The 27,084-nt window shown below is 42.3% G+C and overlaps 1 protein-coding gene and 1 long non-coding RNA gene across 3 annotated transcripts in view; one reads left to right on the top strand and one right to left on the bottom strand.

Moving 5' to 3' along the window:
- The window catches only part of LOC126505367 (uncharacterized), a 340,557-nt gene that overhangs the window by 156,615 nt on the left and 156,858 nt on the right, over positions 1–27,084 (bottom strand). For both annotated transcript variants that reach the window (XR_007592877.1, XR_007592876.1), the window contains one exon: positions 2,832–2,907. This is a non-coding gene — a long non-coding RNA (uncharacterized lncRNA). The remainder of the gene's footprint in view (positions 1–2,831; positions 2,908–27,084) is intronic.
- Positions 2,242–25,817, top strand: Lyplal1 (lysophospholipase like 1). Its single transcript, XM_050148225.1, has 5 exons — positions 2,242–2,377; positions 5,451–5,550; positions 14,127–14,296; positions 24,033–24,148; positions 24,850–25,817. The coding sequence occupies exons 1-5, from the start codon at positions 2,284–2,286 to the stop codon at positions 25,087–25,089; spliced, it is 720 nt and encodes a 239-aa protein (XP_050004182.1). The 5' UTR covers positions 2,242–2,283; the 3' UTR covers positions 25,090–25,817.

Genomic DNA, 27,084 nt, shown 5'->3' with positions numbered 1-27,084 from the left:
GCAGGAAGTGAAGCAGGAAGAAACCCTGAAGGCATGCTGTGAGCAGGCTTGCCTCAGGGCTCTTGCTTAGCCAGCTTCCTACATAGCCCAGAGTCCACTTTCAAGTGAATGGTGCCTTCCACAGTCTGCTGCATCCTCTTAATCTATTAGCAATCAAGACCATCTCCCACAGACGTGCTCACAGGCCAGCCGTCTAAGCAACTCCTCAGCTTAGACGTCCTCTTCCCAGGAGACTGCAACTTGTGTTAAACTGACAATAAAAACTAACTAGAATGGTTATTGTATATCCTGACCTTATATTTGGTAGGTCAGTGTTTGACTGTGGGTACAATTAAGACCCTGGGCCCTGGAGTGACACACAAGTGCGCCCAGGCTCTCCCACAGACTGGCTGGATTGTACTGAGACAAGTTCCTTATCCAGTGAGTTAGGCTGCCAAGCGTAGGTAGCCAGAGTTCAGTTACGGGTATTTATTTATGTCAGGTTTCGGCACCTTGTAAATACTATGTATACAGGCTGCTTATTAACAAGAGTAAAGATTATATTAGCAACAGCAACTAAATCATCCTGCTCTTGACGATTTGTCTCACAGCTTCAAGGTGGACCACAGCGAGGCTCCGTAGGAGTGAATGCAGTTCTAGGTGGAGCTCACTGCTCTGCTTTTGCAGGGCTCCCCAGAGCTCTCCAGAAGTGCCCAGAGGAGGGAGGTCTAGGGAACAGTGCTCGGACATCTGTCAGAGCAGAGCCGGCCCTACCCCGAACTCCTCAAAGACTTCACTCTCATTACTCTCCATGGGATACAGAGAACCAAGTCAGGCTCTTTTTACTCTAGCTAGCTAATGGCAATAATGGCACGGAGTGGTATGCCCACTGACAGCATCGGTACAAAACCGTGATAGCTTCAAGTGTATCCTAGCAACGAGGAAGTGCTACTAGGCAAGCTTGTCATTCAGAAGCAGGGCAAATACTTCAAAAACAGTAAGATGAGATTTGAAATTGCTTAATTATGGTGTATATTGCCATGTGGGTTTAGTCACATAAACTCCCCCTGTAGTTATTTTGTCCAATTTTGCATGAAGAAAGAGCCACTTGCTGGGGCTGCTGTCTTATTATTAAAAGTTATCTATGCTTAATATTTATGCAAGTGATAATTTCATTTTTGCATATCATTATAATTAGAATAAAATAACAAATCTTATTTTACTATTTTAACCATTTTAAAGACACAGTTCCATGATATCAAATACCTCAACAATTTGAGCGAACCATTCCCACTGTCCCTTTCCAGAAAGGAGTCAATACCCCAAATAGAAGTTCTGCACTGATTACACCCCCGCCCCCATTGTGGCGATCCTAGTGAGGTAAGTATTCATTTACTGTCTACCTTTATAAATTTGTTCATTCTAGATAAGAAAAACAGATGGATGCAGTCAGTTAACATTTGTCTCCTTCTTCCTGGCCCATTTAACAAACAATCTCTTTTGTACATGAATCAGAATTCCACCTTGTTGGGACCGACAGGTACTCACTGGTACACATATACCAAGCATCCTGTCCACCCATCCATGTGGACAGCCTTTTGTAGACCATGATTACCACTGTGGACATTGGTGTAGTAGCCTCTGTTCTTGAGTTTCTGATTTCCTATCTTTAGGGGAGCAGTGTATCCAGAAGTTGTGGGTCATATAATTCCACACTTATTTTCACCGTACTTCCTGTTTCCATCAGCCATGGATAACAATCCCCAGCTTGTACTCATTCCCACCAGTCACTGCCCACATTTTTGGTAACAGGCATGCCAAAGAATGTGAAGTCCTCGCTTATTAAAATTAGTTCTGTCTGTTAACTATCAGAAAAAGAAAAACAAAAATAAATACACAAAAAATAAATTACTATATGGCTGACTCACCCTGTATGCAAAAGACTACGGACATCTGGTGTAAGCCTCCAAGTGGATGGTTATAAAAAACTATGATTATATCTGTAAAATTTTGAAAGCAGTAATATTCTCCAAATGGGGTGATTCTGAGCTTTAGAACTGCAGTTTAAAACCTGCAGCAAATTCTTGGGAAAAGGGTCTATTCTCGATCATTACATAAAGCAGCCTGACGCTAAGAGATGTAATTCTTAGCAGAATGCAAAGGTTGCTCACTCCCAACCTCAGGTGAAAGAGCGGGCTGCCTTCCTCGGCGCATGCGCAAACCCATGCTAGCGCTGCGTGCCTGCGTGCGCGGCCCCGCGACGTTGAGGGGAGTGGCCACGCACCTTGGCTTCTGGGTTCCGTCATGGCTGTGTCACCCAGCGCGGTTCGCCTGCAGCGCTGTGTGGTGTCGCCGGCCGGGAAACACAGTGCCTCGCTGATCTTCCTGCACGGCTCAGGTGCAGTGCACCCTCGTGGTCTCTGTCTGTCCAGCGTGCTGCGGCTGGGGAAGCACCCTCTCCTCCGTCCCCCAGAGCTCCCTTGGGCTCCGCCTGCACCCAGGATCGGGAGGGGGGCTGCCACCTCCCGGGAGGGTGCTCTCTTTCTCCATGGCAGTCTTTGCCTTTATCTTGCTGCCAGGAAGTGTCCTTGTCCCCTCCAACCACAGCATGGTCACCTGGGCAGTCTTTAGCCGATCCCAGGTTCAGGCACACCAGTCCAACAGTGTGAGTCTCCAGGTACAGGGGCCAACTACTGTTTTCAGTGTTGACCATCCGTGATCTGACCTATATACTCAGGCTCCACAGGACCCCTAGTGCAGTGAACTTGGAACGCATTTACAGCAATTGTCCTTTCTGCTTGCCATCACAAGGGTCCCCATACACTTCCCACCTGTCCTTTTTGATGTCTTACCTTCTTGATTTCCTTTTTTGTCCACTCATTAAATCTCTGAGGTAAGTACAAAGTCATCTCCATCTAGGGACTGCCCCTAAAGAAAGAATAAGAACCCGTGTTTTAGTTCTTGCATCCACAGTTCTTGGCTGGCCCAGGGTAAGTTCCCAGGAAAAAAAAAAAAATGCTATTTTTTTTTTAATTTTCTTTTAAAGAAATGAGATCCAGCCGGTGTCCTCAGGGGGCCTACCTAAATTTAAAAACAAAAACAGTTCAATTAATTTGAGTCAGCCGTGGACAGGGGATCACAAGATGGTGCCTGAGCTACTGCCAAGTGAATAGTAAGGAAAGGGAAAAAATGTAGTTGGACATTAGTAAGGCATTTGCAACTGAAGGGCTTGTTCGAGTTTTCCAAGAAGGCCTAGTTTGAGCTGAGACACATGCAGGCTTAAACTGAATGGTGGCTAGAACACCCAAGGGATTGGAAAGAGTGTTAGCAACAATGTAAGATGGTCTCTTCATTTCAAAACTGGGTCTAGAAACGTTTGCTGCTGCTGTGAGTGGCGGTGAAGCTGGGATTTGAACACAAATGTTGGATTCACAATTATTATTCTGGGTGGGAGGGTGAGGGGAACCCAGAGCTATGATGTATCGCTTTGGAAACAGAAGATGAGGGTTGAGCACCTGTGAACAGAAAGACTTGGCTGATGACTTATGGCTTTATAGCCAGCTGAGCAGTGCTTATTCAGGACCCCGGGAGTGATCAGTGATGAACATCCAGAATTCCCACATACTAATATCTTCTCATAATTAATTCAGTGTCTTTAGAAAGAACTAGAATTCGTTCTGTTTTTTAACCCCTCTGGACCACTTTGCTTAATGCTTCCTATTTTTCAATTTCAAATCACTGACATTTTTATAACCTATAATGCATGTCTGAAATCAGAGTCATTCATTCTGAGTGTATTTTACACATTGTACACGTGTGTATGTGTATGTGTGTGTGAGAGTGTGTGTATAAAACTTTATTTTGTACTTTGGAAGAAGAGTTCATCTAAATAATTCTTCTAAATTATTCATCTAATAATTCATCTAAATAATATAACTTATTTTATATTATTCTTATACAATTAAATCTCCGTTGAAGTATAAAAGACTCCTTTCGGCACAGGCCTGTCCTTTTAGTTTTTATTGTCCTCTCGAATCAGAGTCCCCTGGGGAAAGAGAGTCTCAATTGAGAAACTGCCTAGTTCAGGTTGGCCTGTGGCTTTGTCTATAGTGAATGGTCTTGACTGTTGATTGATATAGGAGGTCCCAGCCCACTGTGGCCATTGCTACCCCTGGGCAGGTATCCTGGGACATATAAAAAGGCTGTTTGAGCATGAGCCACGGGGTCAAGCCAATAATCAACTTTGCTCTGAGGTTTCTTGCTCTGTTCCTATTCAAGCTGCTGCCTCCACTCCCCCTTGGTGATGGACTGCTAGCCGGGAGAGTTAGTTGAAATAAACTCTTTACTCCCAAGTTGGCCTAGATCTGTTTTATCACGGCAACAGGAAGCAAACTAGAAGGAGGCCTTGGCCCTCCAGGTTGGAAGGCAACAATTTCACATTGGACTTGAGCACGTGTTTGTGTTACAAGGACAGGGAGTATTTGGCCTCTGGGTAAAACAAATATAAACAAACTAATTATATGGTTTTACCATGGGTTGGACTAAGGTACTAACTTTATTTTGTCATTTAAAATACTTTCTTGAGAATTTCATACAGAGAGACAACGTGGTCCTTGTGAGTGGATGGCTGAGTGTGGTTTTCTATCATTCGGTTGTCTCTTTCACCCAAGGCTGAAGAAGTGTTTGGAAACAGATCCCATTTAATAAAGACATCTGGTCTAGAGTGTATGGGTAAGAATATGCCTGCAAGTACTAGGGCCTGAGTTTGGATTTCTAACATCCAGGAAAAAACTGGGCACCACTTCTTGTGCCTGCGACCCCACCACTGGGGGAGACAGGAGGGTCTGTGGGGCTTGCTGAACAGCCAGCCTAAAAACAGCAACAACAAACAAACAAACAAGCAAAAATCTACGAGCTCCAGGTTCAGGGAAAGGCCCTGTATCAAGGGGTAAGGCAGAAAATCATGTAGGGGGACCTGATGTCTTCTGACTTGTGCACATTTACATGGGCCTGCCCATTACACACACACACACACACACACACACACACACACACACACACACACACGACAAGGACAAAAAGATAAACTTTAACATGTTCTCTTCAGTCATATGTAAGACACACTTAGATCAGTGGAGCTGGGAAATGGACAGTGTTGGACAGCAGCTGAGCAGAATTCCTCTCTAGGAGAATCGATTATACCTGTTAACTGAGGGAAACTGAAACTCAAGCCTAGGTATGGTCTTGCAACTGATAAACAATACATCCGGATGTACAATAATAAGGATTATTTCTACTGTTTATGCTTGGTGAACTAATTCTGCCTGCTAAATCTAAACAGCTCTTTTTGGCACGTGGAGATTTTTCGCAGTCTCTTTTCCAGCCTTTAAGTGATCTAGGAGGTACAAATCCCTTTGAAACACACTGTTATGAAGATGTTTATCTGACTGTGAATTCTGTAATTTTTTCAGGTCATTCTGGCCAAGGAATGAGAGAGTGGATCAAGACAGTGCTAAACCAAGACTTAACATTCCAGCACATAAATATTATTTATCCAACGGCTCCTTCTAGGTATGCAATGCTTAATTTCACTTCTCAGTAGAACTCCATGGCATAAAATATGTGTATGTGCCAGCGAGATGGTTTTAACTTTAACTCTGTATTTAAGGTATTTTAAATTAGGGTCGTCAACTCCCACCTGTAAAAATGCATGCTTTACTTCGAAATTGGGCTCCTTGGCCAAGCTTTCCAGGTGCCGAGCCCTTCTCTCCTGCAAGCATGCTCTGCCATTCTGACTGACCCCCTTCCCAGCATGCTCTGCTTCCTGTAAGCCTGTGCAGTGCTCATGGTTTAAATGGCCCCCTTTACCTCACGCACCCCAAAAGCAAACTGAATAACTTGTGCCAAGATAGTCTTTCTGATAATTTAGTTAAGCCCAGGTTTATAATCTCTGGAAAAGAGTTTTATAACATTCTTTCCAAACTTCAAAGGATGTTAAATACTGTTGGGCTCTTTGAATCAGCAAACCAGGATAGACATGAGGCATGGGCCTACTTAATATTTAGAGTGGAAATCTGTACGTGCATCCAACAGAATTCATAATCATGGGAGTGGAATAGTTTTGAGGCCATGGACAGCTTTTTATAAATATTAAATAATCATCCATGTAGTCTTTTTCACAAACTTTTTTGCATAAACAAATATTGTATTGTGTCATGCAACCCAATCTGATTTCTCATGATCTGTTCTCATTATTTTTTTTTAAGCCTGCTTAGTATTCACAGAAATGCTGGGCTTTGATTTTTCTGTCAACCTTGTACTCTCAAGAAAATAAACCAGGATTTCAAGAAACTTCTTATATTCACCAATAAGAACTTATTTCTCTAGTTGATACAGTTATAGAACAGACTGTAAAATAGAAGATTCAAAAGTTATTTTAATATAGCTAAGCTTAGGGGGTTGGCAGCGCCCACAGATATCTGTTGGTGGATTGATGCTAAGAGCTTGTTTCCCTCTGGTGTCCGGGGTAGGTGCAGTGGGAAGGGAATGCTGACATTTCTGTAGGAACTGGAAGGATGGTGTTTTAGGCTGGTTGTAAACGGAGGTGATTAAATAAGGCGTTTGAGACGTGAGTCCAAGAGTTTAACAGTTTTTATCTCTTGCTAAGAGTTTAATGATGATTATCTCTTGACTTTCACGTGTTATCAATTGTAACTTGAATTCTAGGTCAGTGTCTTTCAAACTTTAAACCAGTAGTATTTCCTATTTACCTATCTTCACATACACTGTCATTTGTGGGTGTTTGGAAGTGTTTGTCCCTCTAGGTTTGTACTATATCTTCTTGAAATGTTTGATAGCACTTAGAAAAGTCACCTGAACTTGAAGTTTTCTTATGAGTTGTTGGCAATGCATTTATTTTCTTTTGTAGAATCAAGGTTTTCAGATTTTCTGCGCTTTTTTAAGGCAGTGTCAGGGATTTGGTGGAATTTGTCTTTGATTTCATGATACTTATTTTTATTAATTAAATTTCTGCTTACATATTTTATTTCAGTTCTGATAGTACTATTTTATTATTGTTATTATTATTTATGTGTGTGTTTTGTCTTACCAAGGGTTACTAGCTGATCTTTTTTAGAACCAGTTTAGGCTTGTCTCTTTTCTGTTTGGTTGTAGGTTGAACACAGAATCTCACTGTGTAGTCCAGGCTGCCCTAGAACTCGTGATCTTTCTGTCTCTGTCTCCTGAGCGCTGGGATTACAGGTGTTCACCACACCCAGCATCATTCTCTCTGTTACTTTTCATTTATATCTGTTAGTTTTCTTTTTCCATCCTATTTATATTAGAGCAATAATTTTATCACTACTCTAGCCAAATACCATCATGTTTTTTTTTTTCTGCTTTATTTATGTTGGAAGGTTTTCTATCATCTTCATGTTCCCTGTATAATTTTTGTGTAACAAATCACCCCCAGCAACACTTTTATTATGGTCACAAATTTTGTGGGTTAGGAACTCAGAAAGGGCACAATAGTGGTGACTCAATCCCAATTCTGTTGTTTTTGGGGCTTCTCCTGGGAAAGCTTGAAGACTGGGTGTGGCTTATGATTTGTCTGCTGGGAACTGGATCCCTCATCTGAAGGCTTACTCACATAGCTGGCAGTTGATACTGGATATTAGCTGGGGCTTTCCTGCAGCTTCTGCACCCTGGACCCTGTGTTGGGCTTCATCATTTGGANGAGTGTGTATAATTGTGTGCATGTTGATGCTTGTGCACATGGAAGCCTGTTGATTATTTTGGTGTTAAGCCCCATTAAACCTCTCAGGGTCCAGCTAAGATTTACTATAGCAAGTGAAAATCTTTATGTAAATTTGACTATTAAAGCAAAAAATAGATGTTATTGCGCTAAGGCCTCATGGAAGGTCATTCTGTTGCCCATGCGGGAGGAAGTTACACTGCTGAGGTGTTTTGGGAATGAATCCCATTTTAAAGGGAAAAATTATGGCTTCACGAGGTTTTTACACATTTGACAGTGACCTTTCCAAGAGACAAGTGTTCCTGCAGCTCTTCTGAATGGGTTTCTCCTTGTGGATGTGTACATATCCACTTCCCGTGGAGCTGTCTATTGGCCTGTCAGCTGTACATTTACTGTGTAATGCTCATGGGCTCCAACCAAACCCCGAGGCTATTCTCCACCTTGCTTTTTGAGACAGTCTCTCTCGGCCAACCTGGAGCTCACCAAGTAGGCAAGATTAGCAGGCCAGCAGGCTCCAGGGACCTGACTGCCCCTTTCTTACCTCTTCCCAACCCCAGCACTCCTGGCTTTTACCTTGGTGCTGAATTCAGATTCTCGTGCTTGTGTGGGACCCATCTCCCTAGCCCACCATTGATAGTCCTGAGCTGTGTCATAGCCTGGAGGCGTGGTTCCCAGTGGGGATCCCCCTCAGAGAACTCAGAAGTGAGCAGGGGCAGAGCTTATCCACAAGGAAACCTGGTTAGAAGTAAAAAGTGTAGGCCTTTACCTCTTGCAAATGTTAGCCACGCTGTGGAAAGGGTTTGTATGGTTATTATTCTGACTGAATGCAGTCAGTGTAATTCCTGGACCTTCTAAGTCAGGAAGCCACTTAGAAGTCCGTTAGTGATTTCCATGAATTGAGGGTTATTGCAGGTGTATAATGCTTGCTGATTTCTAATTTCATTTCATTGCTATCAGATAAAATATTCTATATTTTTCCAGTCTTTGGATTCTCCCTGCAACTTTATGGCTTCACGTAAGTTCTATTATGTTGACTCCCATGTGTATTTTTATGCATAGCATTGTATGTATAGTCCAAGGTGGCTGATAGTATTACTGAAATTTTATATATGTTCGATTGTTTTTAAGTGGTTCTAGGAGTCATGAGGAGAAAGCGTTAATAAATATCTTTTTCTTACAAAATGATTACTCTTAACTTCTGGTAACAGCTCAAAGTGTAATTTCTGTAATAATTATATACTGCCCAGCAGCTTTCCTATACTTATTTTAAAAATTTTCCATTACTGTATGTTACTTTGGTTACTGTTGCATAGCAAACCTCCAGCCTTTTACTTTTAGTTTGTCTATCCATTAAAATTATTTAAAATGTGTTTGTTACAGATGGCATATGGCTGGGCTTTGCTTGTATATTGAACCCATCTGATAGCTTCTGTCTTTTAAATGATTTGTTTATCCATTTATATTTAATGTAACATTGAATTTATAGATTTGAATACAAGTCTAGTTTTTTTCACCTGTGTTCTATTTTCCTTATTTTTTGCACCATTAAATTTTTTAAGATTTCAATTTAACTTAATTCTCTGTTCTTTTTGTTCTTGATTGTGGTAAAGCTCAATATAAATCACAGACCTTCCCACTGTAATTGAATTTTAGAACTTCAGGTCACTTAGACCCCTTTTCCTCATCCCCTTTATGACTCCCATGTCTTTCATCTACACGTGCTGAGAACACATCAAGCGAGGTTATAATTTTGTTTTTCATAGTAATAAACGCCACAAAGAACCTAAGAGTGGTCAGTGGTTTATTATGTTTGCTCAGCGTAGTCTGTAATGGCATGTTATTGTATTTTTGCTAAATTGTGAATTACCCTTTTGTCTATAAATACTCCTTTTCCTTTGCTATAAATTGGCTAAGCAGGAGTATATTAAATAAAAGTCAACAATAGTTTGCTGTGTTAATTAAAATGGAAAAATAAAATAGTATTTTTCATTATGTTAATTTGGACTCTTTAACTGGAAGTACCCAATAAATATTTTCATTTTTGTGGCATATTTTAACTGTGTTTACAACCACAGGTTTTCTTAGTTTGGATCTAATAACAGAATTTCCATTAAAAATTAACAATGTTTTATAGTCCATTTATAATTTTCATGGATAAATTCTCTTAGTGGTTTGAAAAATTCTAAATCTCGTCAGGCTTGTGTATGCCTCTACACGGTGACTACACACTTTCCCACATACAGTGGGTGCTCAGCATCCGCAGTAAGTGTGTACTCTAGAGCAGACATAGATGCTTATTTTATGGGTTTATATATTTACATGTTCATATGGGGAGTACACATATAAGTGGCATGCACATGCATCTGAATGCAGGTACCCATGAAGGCCAGAGGTCATCTGCTCATGCAGACTGAATAAGAAAGGCAAACAATTACAATCTCAAATAATGATGAATACCATGAAGGCCTTTAAAGAGACAGAGTCAGTCTTACAGAATAGAGGCAACACTGGAGAGTCAAAGGGCTTCCTCTGAGAAGGTGACTTTGGGTTGAGACTTAGTGGGAGCTCAGCACAGGACAGGAAGAGCCTGCAGGGAAAGGAAGACCAATGTGATGCTCCTGCATCAATGGTGAGCTGGTCCAAGTAACTCGACCCTAGAGCATGCTGGGGGAAATTGTGAAACCAGGTCCAATAAAGACTGGGGCAAGGTTGCTATCAAAAAGGCTGCGGATGGTCTTTTTTTTTTTTTTTTAAATTTTAGGGGAGTACAGACCAAAATAAAAATGGATATTCAGCTGCATGCCATTTTATTAAAAATAAAAAAGTCTTTGGACATTTATTCCGGGCTAATACTTTACCAGTGTGTAATGGCCGATTGATTGATTGATTTAGGAGTCACACAGATGCTCCTTGCTGAACATATTTGTTTATTGTGGTAATGTCTGAGCTGCTTTTATACCAGCTAATAAAGTGATTTATTTGAGGAAGAAGTGAATGAATGTAACACATGTGCCAGGCCTTTCAGCTGTTTAAAAAACAGTCTTTTATGCTTTATTTAAAGGTTATTCTAACATCTTTGGAGATTTATGTACTCTTGATTGTTTTCTTAGCAAAAAAAGTTCTGAAGTCTTTTTATCCCATTAAATTATCCTAATGATTCCTTTTGAATAGAAAATTTTAATTTTTTTCTTATAGAAATGAGAGACCAAAACCCTCCAGCTGGGTAAATTGGGATTTACGTTGGGCTGTGTACACCTCAGTGGATCCGTCTAGATTAATTAAATAAGGCATTGTCAAAGGGAAAACGAGGAGAGTATCATTTTTTCCCATTAATGGCTGAGTTCCCAGAATGATTCACATTTTAGCCTATGATATCATCCTTATTTAAGTGCTTAGACAGACAAATAAACAGAGAAAAGCAGAGGAAAGTGGAGAGGAGCCGGAGTTGACTCAAAGGGTGACAGTCTGATTGGAACGTAAGCGAGGGCTCTGCCTCTGCTCTGGAGCTGGGCTTCCCTGACTTCAGTGGCAGTTCCAGTGAACTGGGGACTTCGCAGTGTGTGTGACAAGGGTTTGATCTGAGTACCTGCTTTTCATTTGCAGTGGGCTCAGGGTTAACATCGACAGGGCCCCTGGAGGAGGAAGCTTGGATGATTTATGCCTTCTCAGTGTACCTGAGCTATCTAGAGCAGAGCAGCTTCTGGGGTCAGAGGTGCAGTGGAGTCAGAGGGGAACTGAACTGAGCTACAGTGGAATTTTATCTTTCCCACAGCATCTGAGGAGATGGGCAGAGAGCAGTAGAGAAGCCTGGAGGGCTCAGTCTGCAGAAGTCTCCCCCCACCCAAAGTTCTCTCTTGCAACATCAATCTCAGATAATAATGCATATAAATTAAAAATCCCAAAAGATTTCTAAAGAGAATTACTTGAGAGTATTTCAAGCTTTTCCAAATGTTTTGATTGACTTCTTTACTGAATAAGGAACCATGAGGTGGTGGTCGCTGTGTCAAAAGCTTTTGAACTTTGAACTTAAAACTGAGCATATGTTAACCCAATAAAGTTTGTTGTATAATTTAGTCAGCACACTCAAGCAAGAATAGGTACCTCCACCAGTACCTATTTCTACAGAAGCTGTAGGAAAGGTAGTCTTCTGAAGGAAAAGTAGTCTTCTGTGGCAGAATGGTGGAATTTCACCACCTTTGTCGAGGCCATATTGAAACATGTATTAACGTAAAATTTGTACCTTTCATTCCAGCAATATGATTCTTGGTCTCTGTTCCATAATTAAATATATATGTTTATTTATGTCACCCCATCCACAGGGACTAGAATCTAGGCACTATGTAAGTGATCATCAGGGGAGAATGGAAGATTGAATTCTAAAGTAGCTTCTCACCTTTGATCATAAACATTTATGTAATTATTTGGATTCATGGGGTAGGGATGGATTCATAGTAGTGTCGGCAGGGAAATGGGAGAGGGGCCAAAGTGCACAGAGACTCAGATGAAACTGGAAGACTAGCATTCGCTAAGGAAAGGGCACCTAGGCGAGGGCAGTTGGGGCGGACTTCTGTGAGTGCTGTGGAGAAGGACGCACTCAGCTGCCAAGCAGAATGCGTTTGTCAGCTTGGACAGGCAGCGGTGCTCCAAGGAAAAATAGTCATGGAAGGTTATGTTTTAGTATATGTGAAGGGAACACGGTAGGGAGAGGACGTTCAAGTGCTTAAATCCGTTTGCTGCTGTGGAGAGTGAGGTCTGTAAGGGAAAGGGTGAGGAGATGAGCAAAAATTAAATCAGATTTATTCTCTCAGAAGCCCAAATAGTATATCTAGGAACTCAACTAATCTGTATGTGTATATTTAGTAATACACAGTGGCATCTCACTGTGTTGGTGCATGTTTTTATACATACACAAGGCAGGGAGATTTCCAGTGTGTTTGCACTGATAGGAGTGTGCATCCCATGCATTAAAACGTGCAGGCTCACCTCGCAGTAGCATCCATCATACGGTGCTGTCAATCAACAAAAGATGGCGGCGCTTATGTTTTGTTTTCATCTGAGTCAGGGTACCTTTCTTGTTTCTAGGATTTTCTCAGCTTCTCTGGGAAAGTTTTGAATACAAACTAGGTTCCCAGAATGAACGTTCGTTTTCAGAAGTGCCATCAGCAGGGAAAAGTGGTGGCATGTACCTGTCTGCCAGCGCCAGCTGCTGCCCGACACACGCTGGGGAGGCCATTGGCTGTGCTGCGCTCCCCCATGTGGTTTCAGAAGAGAAGTGCAAGGGAGCAGGTCAGGGCCGGCTCGTTCTCTTTGTTCCTGTCTTTTACGGTTCTAAGTTACACACTTTTTTCTTTTTCTTTTTTTTTTTTTTCTTTTCAAGACAGGGTTTCTCTTAGCTTTAGAGCCTGTCCTCTGTCCTGGAACTAGCTTTCGTAGACCAGGCTGGCCTCGAACTGCCTGCCTCTGCCTCCCGAGTGCTAGGATTAAAGGCGTGCGCCGCCACCGCCCGACCACACATTTTATCTACGTGGCTTGGAGAGTGAGTGCCTGCCTGAGTCTGGAAAACAAAGTGGAAGAGATAGAGTTGAGTAGCCAGCATTGCAGAGAGTCACTGTGATTGGTTGAAATGCCTGTCAATCATAGAGAGTCTTCTGTTGCCGCTAGCTCGTTTGTGGCATTCTTACACATAAAGCTGACCATGCATTTTGTTATTAAGTAAGAAAACAAGAGCTCACCAGGAAAAGGGTAGTGCCTCTGATCAAACCTCCTGTCCCTTTTCTTGGGCAGCCCAGCCTTCTCCATGTTTTAGCAGCGCTGCCCCCATACCACAAAGCATCTCCCAAATTGTCTTTACTCTCCTTCACATTTACTTCTGAAACTGAAGAAGTTAGACCTGAAACTGAAATTGGTTTACAAAGATTTAGAATGTGCACAAGTGTGGGTATAAAACTGGAATTTCATTGCATAGCATTAATGTACATGAATGGGCTAATAGTCATAGCACCATAATGGTCCTACCTCCTAAAAGTAGGTAATGGACTTGTGAGATGGCTCAGAGGCTGAGGGTGCTTGCCACCATGACTGAAGGCCCGCGTTCTACCTCTGCAACCTTCGTTTTGGAAGGAGAGAACTCACACGTGCAGACTGTGCTCTGAATGTCACATTGCCCATGGCACACCTCCCAACATAAATGAATGTAACCATTAGACAGTTCAATAAAGACGGTGAACCAGCTTAGGAAACAATAATGGAATAAATATAAGAACAGTAGTATAGGCTGTGTGGGGCATTTTCCATACAAATTCTTTAATATAAAATTCAGCAGAAATAGTACATTAATCCTTCAGAAATTAAAGCAACCATTTTAATACCACTTTTTGTTATTTGTTTTAAACAGGCCGTATACACCTATGAAGGGTGGGCTTTCCAATGTGTGGTTTGACAGATTTAAAATCTCTAATGACTGCCCAGAACACCTTGAGTCCATTGATGGAATGCGCCAGGTGCTCACTGAATTGATTGATGACGAAGTCAAAAATGGCATCCAGAAGAGCAGGATACTCATAGGTGAGGTTTTATAACATTGGTAATCTGTCCCACTTTTGTCTAATTACATTTTTGAGTAATGTTTGTAACATTGTTTACAAGTACGTGAATATTGCTTGCCGCATTCACAGTTTTGGATAAGCTACACATGCAGCTTTCAAAAATATTAGAGTCATAAACAACAGCTCATGAAACTTTCATTGATTTTCATTTTTAATAACGACTCCTTTTCAGCTTGTTTATTTGTTTTAGACAAGGCATTGCTGTATAGCCAAGACTGACCTCAAAATTCCAGTTCTCTCTTCCACCTCTCCCATACCCAGCTATAGGAATGCGCCATCATGCCCTAGCTATTCTGCCTTTTTTATGGTAAATAATTTTTTAACTGAGATTGTCTGTTGCAATTAAAAAATAATTTTTCTTTCATGTAGCTGGGGTCTTATGAATATAAGATTAAACTGCTCATGCCATGATTGAAATAGTGTGAGAATGTGTTGTCAAACTCATGAGCACAAAGTCTTTCTAGTGAGTGTCACAAAACTAAAACATTGATAACCTTGTGTTAAACATGTCACAGTGAACCCTGTTCCCAAGGGCATTTAAAGCTTTGTGTAAATTATGTACTGAATTCTTCTTTGACTGAACTCATCAAATATATAAACTAGAAAAATTTATATTTAATATATACATATGCAAGATGAGATATGTAATGTCTCTAGTACAGAATGTTTTCGTTGTACAAACTTATAACCACTGTATTTGATGACTCCGTCATGTGCTAAGTAGCATCAAAATATACTTAGAAATCTTCTCGAGACTCGATTAAAGCATTAGTGCTCACTGAGGTGCTGTGCTGTTGAGTGAGTTACCGAGTTCCTTCCTGTTCACTGTTCAAACTGTTTAAACACAGATTACTGCACAATGTCTTCCTGCTGGCTTTACTCTAATGTGTCTGTTAAAGGCTTCACCAAATGATAAAATAGGAGCATGTTTTCGTGAGAGCACAACGTTTGGGGTGTGTGTGTGTGTGTGGGTGTGTGTGAGAGAGAGAGAGAGAGAGAGAGAGAGAGAGAGAGAGAGAGAGAGAGAGAGAGAGAGAAAATCAGAGTTCTATGATCAAAGCACATAGTTGCAAAGTGGAAAAAATCTCTGTGATTTGGAGGATGAAAAGAAAAGCACTAGGTACAAAATGGTTTATTTCTTCTTTCTATGCAATGATGACCAGAGCTCCGACTTCTCATGAGATAATGTGTTCTAGGGGACCCTGTCTCAGAGATTATGAGTACAGCCATTGATACTTTGTAATAAGTACCGCTTCCGATCTGGGGCAGGTGACAGCACCTCCTTTCCCTATGTGTCCTCTGATTGTGTCAGCTCAGTTAGAAATAGTTTTCCCTACTGTATGTGATCTTCCAGCTCTTCTAGGGAGTCTGTCTAAAACTGGAATGGTGTTTAGCCTTTTATTCCTAAACTGTTCATGAAACTTAAGGGTTGGAGTAGTAAAATTTCTCAAAATCTCCAATGGGATAGGAACAGAAGTCAGACATTCTAGTATAGGAGTATTGTTGGGGAAAAGACAGATTGTATATAGAGAGAAAAATGGTCTTAGGGGCTAAGGACTTCTTCTGAGGAAAGATACCCCTCCAGCTGATCTGAAAGCAGGGCAAGAATTTGGTAAAGTAAGAGAGAAGCCTGCTTGTGGAAGAAAGCAAGGGACCCACCGCATCCCCATTGCAGGAAATGGTGTTTTGGCGTGCATGCCAGGACTTAGCATCACCAAATTATACACAGAGAACAGGTGATGTGTTGGGATGTTCACTTCACAAAGACACCAGCCATGCTGTGGAGGTGACATGCGAACGTCACTGGGACAGCAGGAAGGCAAACATGACAGATAACGAGATTCATAGAACAATGAGCTGACCGAGAAGTGGAGGAGACAGAGATAAGGTCATTCCAGAGAAGAGTACAGCTGACTGTGGAGCAGGCTATTAAAATGCATTTTCCAAGTTTGATGCAAAAGACTCACATTTTTCTTTTAATAGAAAACAGAAAACCGTAGTGAGCCTCTGTTGTAAAGAACGACATGGGTGCGGCACATCACAGCCGTCTGCGCTCTATGCGCTGCCATGCAGTTCGTGAACCGGGCAAGGGGCTGGAGACTGAAACACACAAAACACATAGACAGGGACACGGGTCATTCTTGAAACAGGAATGTCCCCTTTATTGTGTACCAGAGCTGTTTGTATAGGGATTCTTAACTGATTGCCACGCCCCAGCCAAATGCACCAGAAACCACTCTCCTGCCATCAGGCTCCTGAGGGTCTCGTGCTCAGAGCAGCTGCAGGCTGTCTCAGAGCAGAGGAAAACAAGTTGTTTACAAGAAGTTCAGGATCTGGAGGTTCACAGCTCCCAGCACCTAAGCAAAAATTTTGCTGGGGGCACACATCTGGTTCATAGCTAAGTCTGATACATAGCTAAGTCGATTCATGGAGACATTCATGAGTCCTCACTGGGGGCATTAAGAATCTAAGGCAGTGTTCAGTCTGCTTGTTTTTTGCACCATTTGCAGACAGCACAAGTCTAAAAGGTTATGATAAAACACAGCATGCAGTTACTAACTTTCCACTTACTTTCCCTGGTAGAAGCAGTGCTGAGTCCTGGACTGGGAGGAAATTTATCAGCATGAAATTGGCCTGTGTTCTGGCTTTCTCACACATTCATTGTGAGTGCCCTCGTGTGAAATATGAGCACATTTTATCGCCAGTGCACACCTCTCGGGTTTATTTCATGTACTTCTGTATGTTTTTATTTAAGAAGAGAAAAATGGAGAGCGGGAGACTTCAGTGTGCACTGCTGTGCTGGGAGAGCTGGAGGTGATGGCAACACTCTCGGTTAGCTGACGCTGGGCTCGCCAGTGTGCACTGTTGTGCTGGGAGAGCCTAGCAGTGACGGCCACACTCTCCGTTAGCTGACGCTCAACCTATAGCAGCCATTACACATCATATTCTGTTGGGAAAGTCTTGGAATGGTAAGCTTTTCTTCCTTAGACAGTTGTCCCATTGAGCCTTGCAGTGAGAAAGGTAGGAGGCAATTGTTTTCATTTCACCAGTGAAAGGACTAAAAGTCAGAGATTTTCAGTGACAGAGAGGGACCCTAGAACCCAAGCCCCTTTGATTTCGTCAACTTTCTGCCATGATCAGAATCCATTCATGGCCACTAGGTGGTGACAACTTGTTAAGAGAGAATATTGATATAGTTTAGGTTCCGTTTTGATCTAGAATGTATAGAATCTGACATCAGAATTTTGATCCTATGAGTACATGATCCAAATCTTGCAGTAGGGGGAGCGAGTGTTTATAGGACCACACTTATGTCACATGTGTGACCTACATACTCATCATGAGGGGCGCCCTTAAAATCATCATGGTCCATTCATAAAACTGCATGTTATAAAGCCATTAAATTTGCTGCCTACACGTAGAAGGCACTCGGGAAATGTTTATCCGTTTTAAAATTTAGATCTTAACTTTCATACATCTTACAATCCCATGGAAAGATTTCTCATATGAGGGATCCACATAAGAAGGCAAGATAAAATATAGATGCGTCCAACTGTTAAAACAAAATTTGATAACCTGCTAAACGGGTTTAGGTACTAGAAATTTCAGGATTGGTTTCCTTTATTTGTTGTATCTACTCTATGGAGGAAACACTTTACAGAATGATTGTGTGTTAATTTATTAACATTATAATAGGATTTAAAATGAAAGTAAACTGGGCACCTGGAACTCACAAGATGCAGTCATTCTCTGAGCTCTGCCTCTGGTCCTGCCTGGAGCTAACACGTGGGATGGTGGCATGATGGCATTGTTCCCTCTACATATGTGCAAACGTGGATTTTAACTAATTGAAAATGACTCGGGATCCTTTCAGCAATGCTTGCCAGGCCTCCAAAGGCTTGGTTGTCCTAACACTTTTGCATAAAAGGGTGGAGATATTGTAACTTGCAAAGTTTATAGGGGAGGAAATGCAGAAATAAACACGGTAGGCATGACTTGTCCATTCCCAGATCTGCGAGCCTTTCCTCACGTTTGCAGAATGCTAGAGCGCCAAGGGATAAAGTAGAGGGACTGAAATTTGGGATGGTGGTGAAGTTCATTGCCTTAAAAAAAAAAATTTGTTCCCGTGATAGCAAACTTCATGGTTTTTATCATTAGGAATTTGCATTGAGGTTGAACACATTAATTTTCCCAGTATAGATTTTTTATAGATTGTTTCTGTTTTATTTTATATAAAGAGTTCATAAAGCCAAGTTTATTATTTTTTAACATGTTTTATTCAGCTTGTTAATCTTAAGTATATGTTAAATTGTTACCTCTTACTACCTTAAATACTTCGCCAGCACCTATAAATGTCCACCATAACCGTTACCTACAATGCGTTTACTATTTTCTATTTACTTACTGAGTAGTCTGTTGTGGTCTGGAGTTTAGACTCCTAGATGAAAAATTGACTCAATAACTGGTCCTTTGTGTTCAGTTTTTTTTCTTGGACAGAAAATATACAAAGTTCCTTTTCACAGTGTCCCATGCTAGAGGTGACAGTGCTATCAAAGGCAGCAAGTGGGGAGCTATGATTACCTCACAGGATTGTAAAGGGGTTAGGGACTTAAAATGGGATCTTAACAACATTTTGATATGCCCTTGTCCCTTGTTTTCTGTTGCGATACACACACACACACACACACACACACACACACACAAGGCTGAATGCCTGTAGGAAATCTTTATGTGTTTTCTTCTCCTTTTTCTTTTTCTTCTCATCTCTGACTCCTTCCCCCCACCTCCCAGCCCTTTCTCTTACTTCATTTCCTCCCTCAAGCTAGTCTCATCAAAGGACACTGACACCACACCAAGGCACTAGATTTCCCACTTAATAAAAAGCAAAGGTCAAAGGTGCGCCATGCGTAAAGTTTTGTGGTTTTATAACTACTTTAGAACACGTTTTGGCCTATTTGTTTGATTTATGCCACAGTTTTGATGATCTTTATCTTAGTCTTAGGGTTATCTTTTAGGAATTAATTCCTCTAGCTGAATTGGATTTTGAAAAGTTTTTTTTCTCTGGTACACTTAGATGCTCTTCTCTGTTTAACTGCTCTGCCACTAATAACTGTGGCTCTTTGAATTCAGATTTAGGCTACCGAACAAAACAATTTAAAGCTTAATCTCCCATCACCGTAGCTGTCCTTAAGTGGCCATGGGCAGTATTTGAGAAGATGTAATTCAAGCTCTTGAGTTTCTCAGAAAAGAACAGCTCTGTTGTCTTGATGTCCACAGAAGATGGGTCCATCCCAAATCATGGCCATGCTCACGTTTAACCTGTGATGCTTAGCTTTGACTTGCTCACCACAGCCGCTGTAGGTCCCAACATCTAATCCATGGCATGAGCACACTTTAAATCTGACATATGTGGTGAGATTTTGCTAGTGGCCTGGGACTGACGTTTTTAAGAAGACAAACTGTAAATGTTCGGGGCTGAGCAGACTGCTCACTCACTCTGAATTTCCTTTTCTGTTGTGATGCTGTCTTGTTCAGGTTGACCTCAAACAGTCCTCCTGCCTTCTCCTCCTTGGTGCTTTGATAACAAAAACACCACCATTCGCAGCCTCAACCATAGAGACGGTTCTTTAAAACTTTACTATCAACTCAAATTAAATTGCCAGAAAATGACATTTCCTGATGATAAATTTGCCTCCTTGCAGAAATATCGTTTTCAAACTTCATTTTCCATTAACTTCATTTATCCAGTGAATATTTATGAAGCTCCCTCTGTGCCCGGCCCTGGTCTAAGCATAGGAGATCTTTCTTCTCCAGCGCGTGCTAAGCCGCTGTGCGCTTTATTGAAGACTGCTTTATTAAAGTGTCAGTAGCAGGAGTGGCCACATGCACAATGTCTGGCTTTTGAGTTTTATGTTTAATAAAGATCCACTTAATAAATTCCAGCAAGAAATTAAACGCTAGGAACAATTTCTAGCATGATTTATTATGATTCCTTCTGTGAAAGAATATTGCCTTGCTATGGAGGAACAGTTAAACCTCCAGCGATGGCTTGAATTATCACCCTGCCAATATCACGGCCTGCTCCTTCCTCTCCTCCGCAGCCTCACACTTCCTCAAGGTGCCCTCTCCTCCCCTTCTCTCTACCTGTGTGCTTCTCTGTGTCTGTGTTGTTTCCCTCAGTGTCTCTCTCTGTCCCTGCCTCTCCATCTCCTTTCCTTCCCCACCCCACCCTCCCCCATGCACCAGAATCCTTTTTAGAGGCATAGCTCATGCTTAACAGTGTGCTTGCTTTACAATTTATACAAATACACAAATGCATAAGACACAAAGGAAGAGGTCGAAGAGGTGGGCCTTCCCGACCCCGACCCATGAGGGTGGAGGAAAGCTACAATTCTGTCCCGAGAGATGTTGATCCTGCCCCTTGGCAAAGGCAGATTTGTGTACTTATGCTAATGTAAACATGAAAAGCCTTTGAAGATTCAAGTTTTAGCACCAACCATACACTGTTGATTCAGAATCTGATGGAAATTCTGTCTACTCTAGCTCTCCAGTATTTCTGGAAATTAAGTCTTGGATTTTCATGAATTTATTCAGACATTCAGGGGAGACATGGCACAGGCAGACTAGAAGAAAGGTTCCCATATTTTCAGTCCAACCATCTTTCTAACAAATTTTAAGTTAGAAAATATTAAGAGAGGCTTATAAAATATCAATTTCTAAAATACCAAATTAACAGACATTTTTGGTTAGTTAGCTAGTTTGTTGGTTGGTACAGAGACAGGGTCTCACTTAGCCTAGTTTGACCTTGAGCTTCCAGTCCTTCTATCTCTATCTCCTTAGAGCTGGCAATATAGGGGCACGTCGCCAGTGTGGATTCAGTCATACAGACACACTTACTCAGTCGCCACCATGTGCCCGGCACTGGTCTGGGTGTTAGATAAATTGGCTAATGACCACACGCACCGGGGGGCACCGTCACTGCCAGACGGTTGTTGTAAACACTCAGCCAGTTTCTGACAAGTGAAGGAAGACCTGCCTCTTCCACTCGAGTTTGCAACATCGAGAGCACTCGTGTGTCTTCTGCAAATCAAAATGAGAATTTCTGCTCCAGACCCACGTAATGTTGACTACTGTGTAGAGAGTTCAGGAGAAAGAGGCCCAAAGCTAGAACTTCAGCAAAGTCATGTGAAAATCACAATGCCGAGATCCATTCTGCGCATCCACACATTCAATAACTGCGAATGCTTAGTCTGTGCCAAGTTCTCGGGGCCACATCGAGGATGCATCATTGCGCAGAGCAGCTACAGCCCGCCGACTGTTCCCCCGGACAAGGCTTGCATATAAAGGCAAACCCACAGTGTCTTAAGATGTGCATCCTCTCCTCCCTGGCTAAGCTGTTCCTGAACCTTCCTCCACTGTCCTTGCATCTGTGGATGGGTGGATCTATCATCCTTTAAGGTGGTTCTTAAACCGGTCCACACGGTTTAGCCACTAGAACACTAGATTATAGTGCTATAGGTGAGTCCTGCTATTTCTTTCTGAAATAATAAAATTACAGGCATAACAGTCATTCTTATCATATCTGGTTATTACTTACAAATTGCGCCTTTTAGGAGCAATCTAAACTTTGGAATCCAGTGCCCTAATTAATAACAGCTGTCTTCCCCAGAGAAGGAAAGCCTCTGAATAAACAGCAAAGGTTAAGAGAAGGGACATTACGCTCTGGGACAAGGATCTGGGTCCCACAAGTCTTGACTTTACCCTTAAAATTAAGGACACATCTCTAAGCAGGTCACCTGCTTTCTCAGGCCCTAGTCTTCTTGATGCATGGAGGGAGAATCTCATACCTTCACGGCCCTCTGAGGAGGGCGGGATTGTTTGTATTAGGTGAAATAAGGCAGTGGGCCAAGCATTAGGAGAGTGAATTGTGTACCAGGGCATCATTGAAAACCCTGTACATGTGTGGCTTGCTTTCATTATTTCTCATAGAATACAAACAAGATGCCTCAACTCTCCTGAAGGCTAGGACCACCACACGGAGCTCTGAGCTCCAGCCATGTGCTGTGTCCCCGCCTCTCTGCTCTTTCCCTGCACACCAGCTCTAGTCTGTGTTGCATGTGTTTTCTCCTCAGCGTTCCCCTAAATAGCAGTGTCTCCGTGTGCTGTTTTCATCTCTGGCACAGTGTTCTGCACTTGAAGACTGAGGCAGGAGCATCATGAGTTCTGGGCCAGCCTGGGCTACATCATTAAAAAAAACAGGGCGGCAAAGTTATTCCAGCCCTTGCAGCCCTTAAAGTTGTTAAGTAAATAAATGTTTTTTTTAATGTAGGTGGGTCTTCTTCTATGTGTTACTTTTATTGGTTAATTAATAAAGAAAACTGCTTGGCCTGATAGGTCAGAACATAGGTAGATGGGGAAGACAGAACAGAATGCTGGGAGAAAGAAAGCAGTCAGGCAGACATCATGCTTCTCCTACCCAAGACGGATGGTGGTTAGAATCTTCCCGGTAAGCCACCACTTTGTGGTGCTACACAGATTATTAAAAATGGGTTGATTAAGATGTGAGAGTTAGCCAAGAAAAGGCTAGAGATAATGGGCCAGGCAGTGTTTAAATGAATACATTTTCTGTGTTGTTATTTCGGGTGTAAAGCTAGCCATGCGGGAGCCGGGCAGGATGAAAAGCAGGCCTGCTCGCCTCTTCACTACATTTTTTTCTCATATAGATGAGTTCATTTGATTTTATCTTGTCATTTTACAAAATAATACCATAATCCCAAAATGCTTCACCTAGATCACCAATGTTTTTAATCACCGTTCCTGATGCAGAGGTCACCAGGTGTCTGTTATGAGTAAGACAGCAGAAACGGAAGTGTTTGTGGAGCCCATGGCACGACTGACTCACAGGGGAACGGGCTATTAACTGTAGGAGTTGTGTCAGGGTTCCTAGAAATAAATCCAGAGTCAGGCAGACACTGGAAGCTTAGCTACATCAAATTCGTACTATGATTGTATTTCCAATTATGATAAATACTTTTCTTGATGGATGTGATTTCTCTCCTAAATCTGGCCCCTTTGGTAATCCATCTCTTTACCATTGATGTCTTGGCCTTAGTTCCTCACAGCAGGGCTGGTTCTCTGAGACCTGAAGAAGACTGGTGGCTTGAATACGAATTGTCCCCAAAGGCTCATATATTTGGATGCTTAGTCTCCAGAGAGAACTGTTTGAAAGAATGAGAAGGATTAGGAGGTGTGGCCTTGTTGGAAGAAGTGGGTCACTGGGGGAGGGCTTTGAGGTTTCATATGTCCACACTAGGCTCAGGCACAGTCTCCTTGACTCCCCTCCCCCATCTCCCAACTCGAGGATCAGCATGTAGCTCTCAGCTCCTTGTCCGGCACTATGTCTGCTCGCCTGGCACCATGCTCCCTGCCATGATGATCATGGACTAACCCTCTGAAACTGGGTGAGCCCCCAGTTAAGTGCTTTCTTTTGTAAACATTGTCATGGTTGCAGTGTCTCTTCAGGCACAGAGCAATGGCTAAGACGGAGACTGACATTCTTGTTAGGAGTGTATTTCCTTCCCATCTCCAGATGTCTTTCAAATGTGTGTGAAAGATTGGGACTGACCTCATTCAGAGGTACCATGTGACTTGTGTGTTCCTCTTTTCCTGATGAGCATGTGCATTGTTTCCTTTAGGGGGATTTTCCATGGGAGGCTGCATGGCGATGCATTTAGCATACAGAAATCACCGTGATGTGGCAGGAGTATTCGCTCTTTCTAGTTTCCTGAATAAAGACTCTGCTATTTACAAGGTAAGTTCCAGATTTAAAAAAAACAAATACAGCATGAAGCATAGACACATTGAATCCAAAATAAAGTTGATAGTTAAGCAATAAAATGTGGTACCTGGTCTATGTAGATTAACTGTCTCTGGAACCCATGAGCAGTTTTCTCATGGTGACTCCAGGAGGCCTCTATGTTCCGCAGTGCCACCTTGAAAAGGACAGTTGTAGGCAAGGGCATGCTTAGTGTTGCGTGACTCCTTTATACAGAACTAGAATGTAGAAGACTGTAGTCAGACTTGCCTATATTGAGCCTGCTCAAAGGTCAATTCTAAAGCTAATGCTTTGCAGTGGTTTTCAAGCTTATGGCTGTTTGTTACAGCTCCATCACCAAAAGTCCAAGAGAGCATTTGAATTGACTTTTCCCTTCAGTTGGGCCTCAGCTCGGTACTCCTCACCTCTTTCTCTCCCTGGGAAGAAGTCCGTCTATGCATTTCACTCCTTTGCTGAGGAAATGCCTTGTTGGCCTTTGAAGAGTCCTCAGTGGTGCGAACATAGGGCACAGACCCACACTGCCCTCCTGGAGGTCCCCCCCCGTCGCCCCCCCCCCGTCCTCCCCCCTCCCCGGCTTCCACTGCACACCTGACCCTGCTCCTCCTCTGGAGGCTCCCTCTCCGTCCCTTAGAGCAGCTGACATTAACTAGGATTGGTCTCTGTCTCCCACCCCCTAGGATCTCCTGCAGGCTGACGGCACGTTCCCAGAGCTGTTTCAGTGCCACGGCATGGCAGATGAGCTGGTTCTCCATTCTTGGGGCGAGGAGACAAACTCAAAGCTGAAATCTCTGGGAGTGAGTGCCGTCTTCCACAGTCTTCCGAATCTTTACCATGACCTGAACAGAACTGAGCTGGAGAGGCTAAAGTCGTGGATTCTTACGAAGCTGCCAGGAGAGACTGATGGGCAGAACAAATGAATCCTCACCGCCATATTGATTATTTTCTTACACCTAAGAATAGTTTCTTATTTGATCCTCACAAAAATTAAGGTTTGTGAAACATCCAGCACTCCCATATTATGTGAATGGAATTTATGAAATCTGTTTTCTTTCAACAAAATTGCCTCGAGAATCACTCCATTGTAAATGTCAGCTGTATTTTGTAGCTGCACAGATGCCTTTTTATGGACGCACTGCAGTTTGCTTGTCCGTTTGCCACAGATTTGGGTCACTTCCTGTGTGAGACTGTCACAAGTAGGACTGTTGTGAGCATCCGTCCTCACAGTGGCGAGGCTGGGCAGTGTGTTGTAGCATGACCTGAACCTGTCTGGCTGTTTCTCAGTGTAGTTTTACCATTTTCCGTTCCAGCCAGTAGAGTGGCTTCTGATGTGCAGATCTTCACCATAATTCCAATTTGGCCATTCCAGTGGCTGCGTAGTATTTGGTTTCTGTAGTGTTTGATCTGTAAGGCAGGGTGGATTTCCATTTTCTTGGTGCCAGCAATGTGATACAGAGTCCTACACTGGAGGATTTTCCCACAGTTGTGAAGAATCAGTTTGTCCTCCACAGTTTGTTTCTAGATTCTTTATGAAAAGTGATTTACTGTAAAATTATAAGAATAAAATATGAATAAATTTACCTATTAAAATGTCAAGTTCCGTAAAGGGTAATATGATCATATTAAAGGTAGAATTAATTGAGATCAATATCTGGCACTGTTTTTTAGATGAGTTATTATATACACTTAAGGATCTTTAAGTACTTTAAAACAAACATACAAAATAATAACTCCATGGTTTTCACATCCTTGCATTGTACTTTGCTCACATTTTTTTCCTCATAAGCCTTCCCGCACCTCTCCCCACTGATCCACTTACTCATTCATGTCAAATAGTCCCTTCTGCTTTCATTTTATGTACAGACATACATACGTGTGTGTGTGTGTGTGTGTGTGTGTGTGCGCGCGCGTGCGCATGCAGGGGGGGGGCATGTGTGTATCTGTGTTGCTTATAAGAGAACACATAATAATGTGGCACTTGTTCTTCACCACTGAGCCATCTCTCCAGCCCAGGATCAACCCAATAGTAAATGAATAGTTCTTTCAAAAGTGGGAGTAACAGCTACATGAGGGAATCAAAGTCCAAACTCTTCGGGATATCTCCATGTAGAAGCCACCTCCCTTTGCCATATTGACAACCTCAGTTATACAGACTGGGAAGTCCAAGATCAAGACACAGGCAGAAGAAATGATCTGGGAAAGACTTGAGACTTGGCTCAAGATGGTGCCTTGCCTCATGATAGAAGGGGGGGGGGGCAACAAACGCCAGGGTGTGGTATTTGGTACTTGTTTCATTCCTGGACTTGACAAGAACTGAATGGATGGTTTATTTTGGTTCATACATGGAGGATAGTTGGAGACTACCTGGTGTCCAGAAGAGCTCTTACCTTTAAGTGGGACTTCTATATATAACTCTCCCCACAAGGCTAGGGCATCATGTTAGAAGAGGAAGAGGAAAGAGTATAAGAACCAGAAGTAGTGGACATCTGCAGTGAAATTGTTTCCTAAAAAATGGCAGGACCATTTTACACATAAACTCACAGCAATGCATTCACAAGATCGAGCCAGCAAAAATCCCAGCATGAATGGGAGGGGTTCACAGAGTTCCACCCCTAACTGGGGAGATATTAGCAACTGGTGATTGCTGGGAATGAAGCTTTCTTCAGGCATGAAGCCCCCGAGAGCCTGCCCATGCCCCTACACCCATACACAGAAGGCAGTACTACGAGGACTCGAATGGTTTTTCAAAACAAGAATGTCCAATGTGATGGAAAGACAAGAAGAACATAGAGGGAAAGTATTGGGGGATATAGTTGACTGAACGCATTGTAGACATGTGCAAAATTCTAAAGCAATAAAGAAATGAAGCCTAGCTTTACAAAATTTACTGTGTTTTTATTTATTTTTTTAGTCTT

The sequence above is a fragment of the Alexandromys fortis genome, unplaced genomic scaffold (genome assembly GCF_014885135.2).
Source record: "Alexandromys fortis isolate MF-2015 unplaced genomic scaffold, M_Fortis_MF-2015_v1.1 scaffold_62, whole genome shotgun sequence".
In the NCBI taxonomy this organism is placed as follows: Eukaryota; Metazoa; Chordata; class Mammalia; order Rodentia; family Cricetidae; genus Alexandromys; species Alexandromys fortis.
This window is presented reverse-complemented; position numbering and strand designations above follow the sequence as displayed.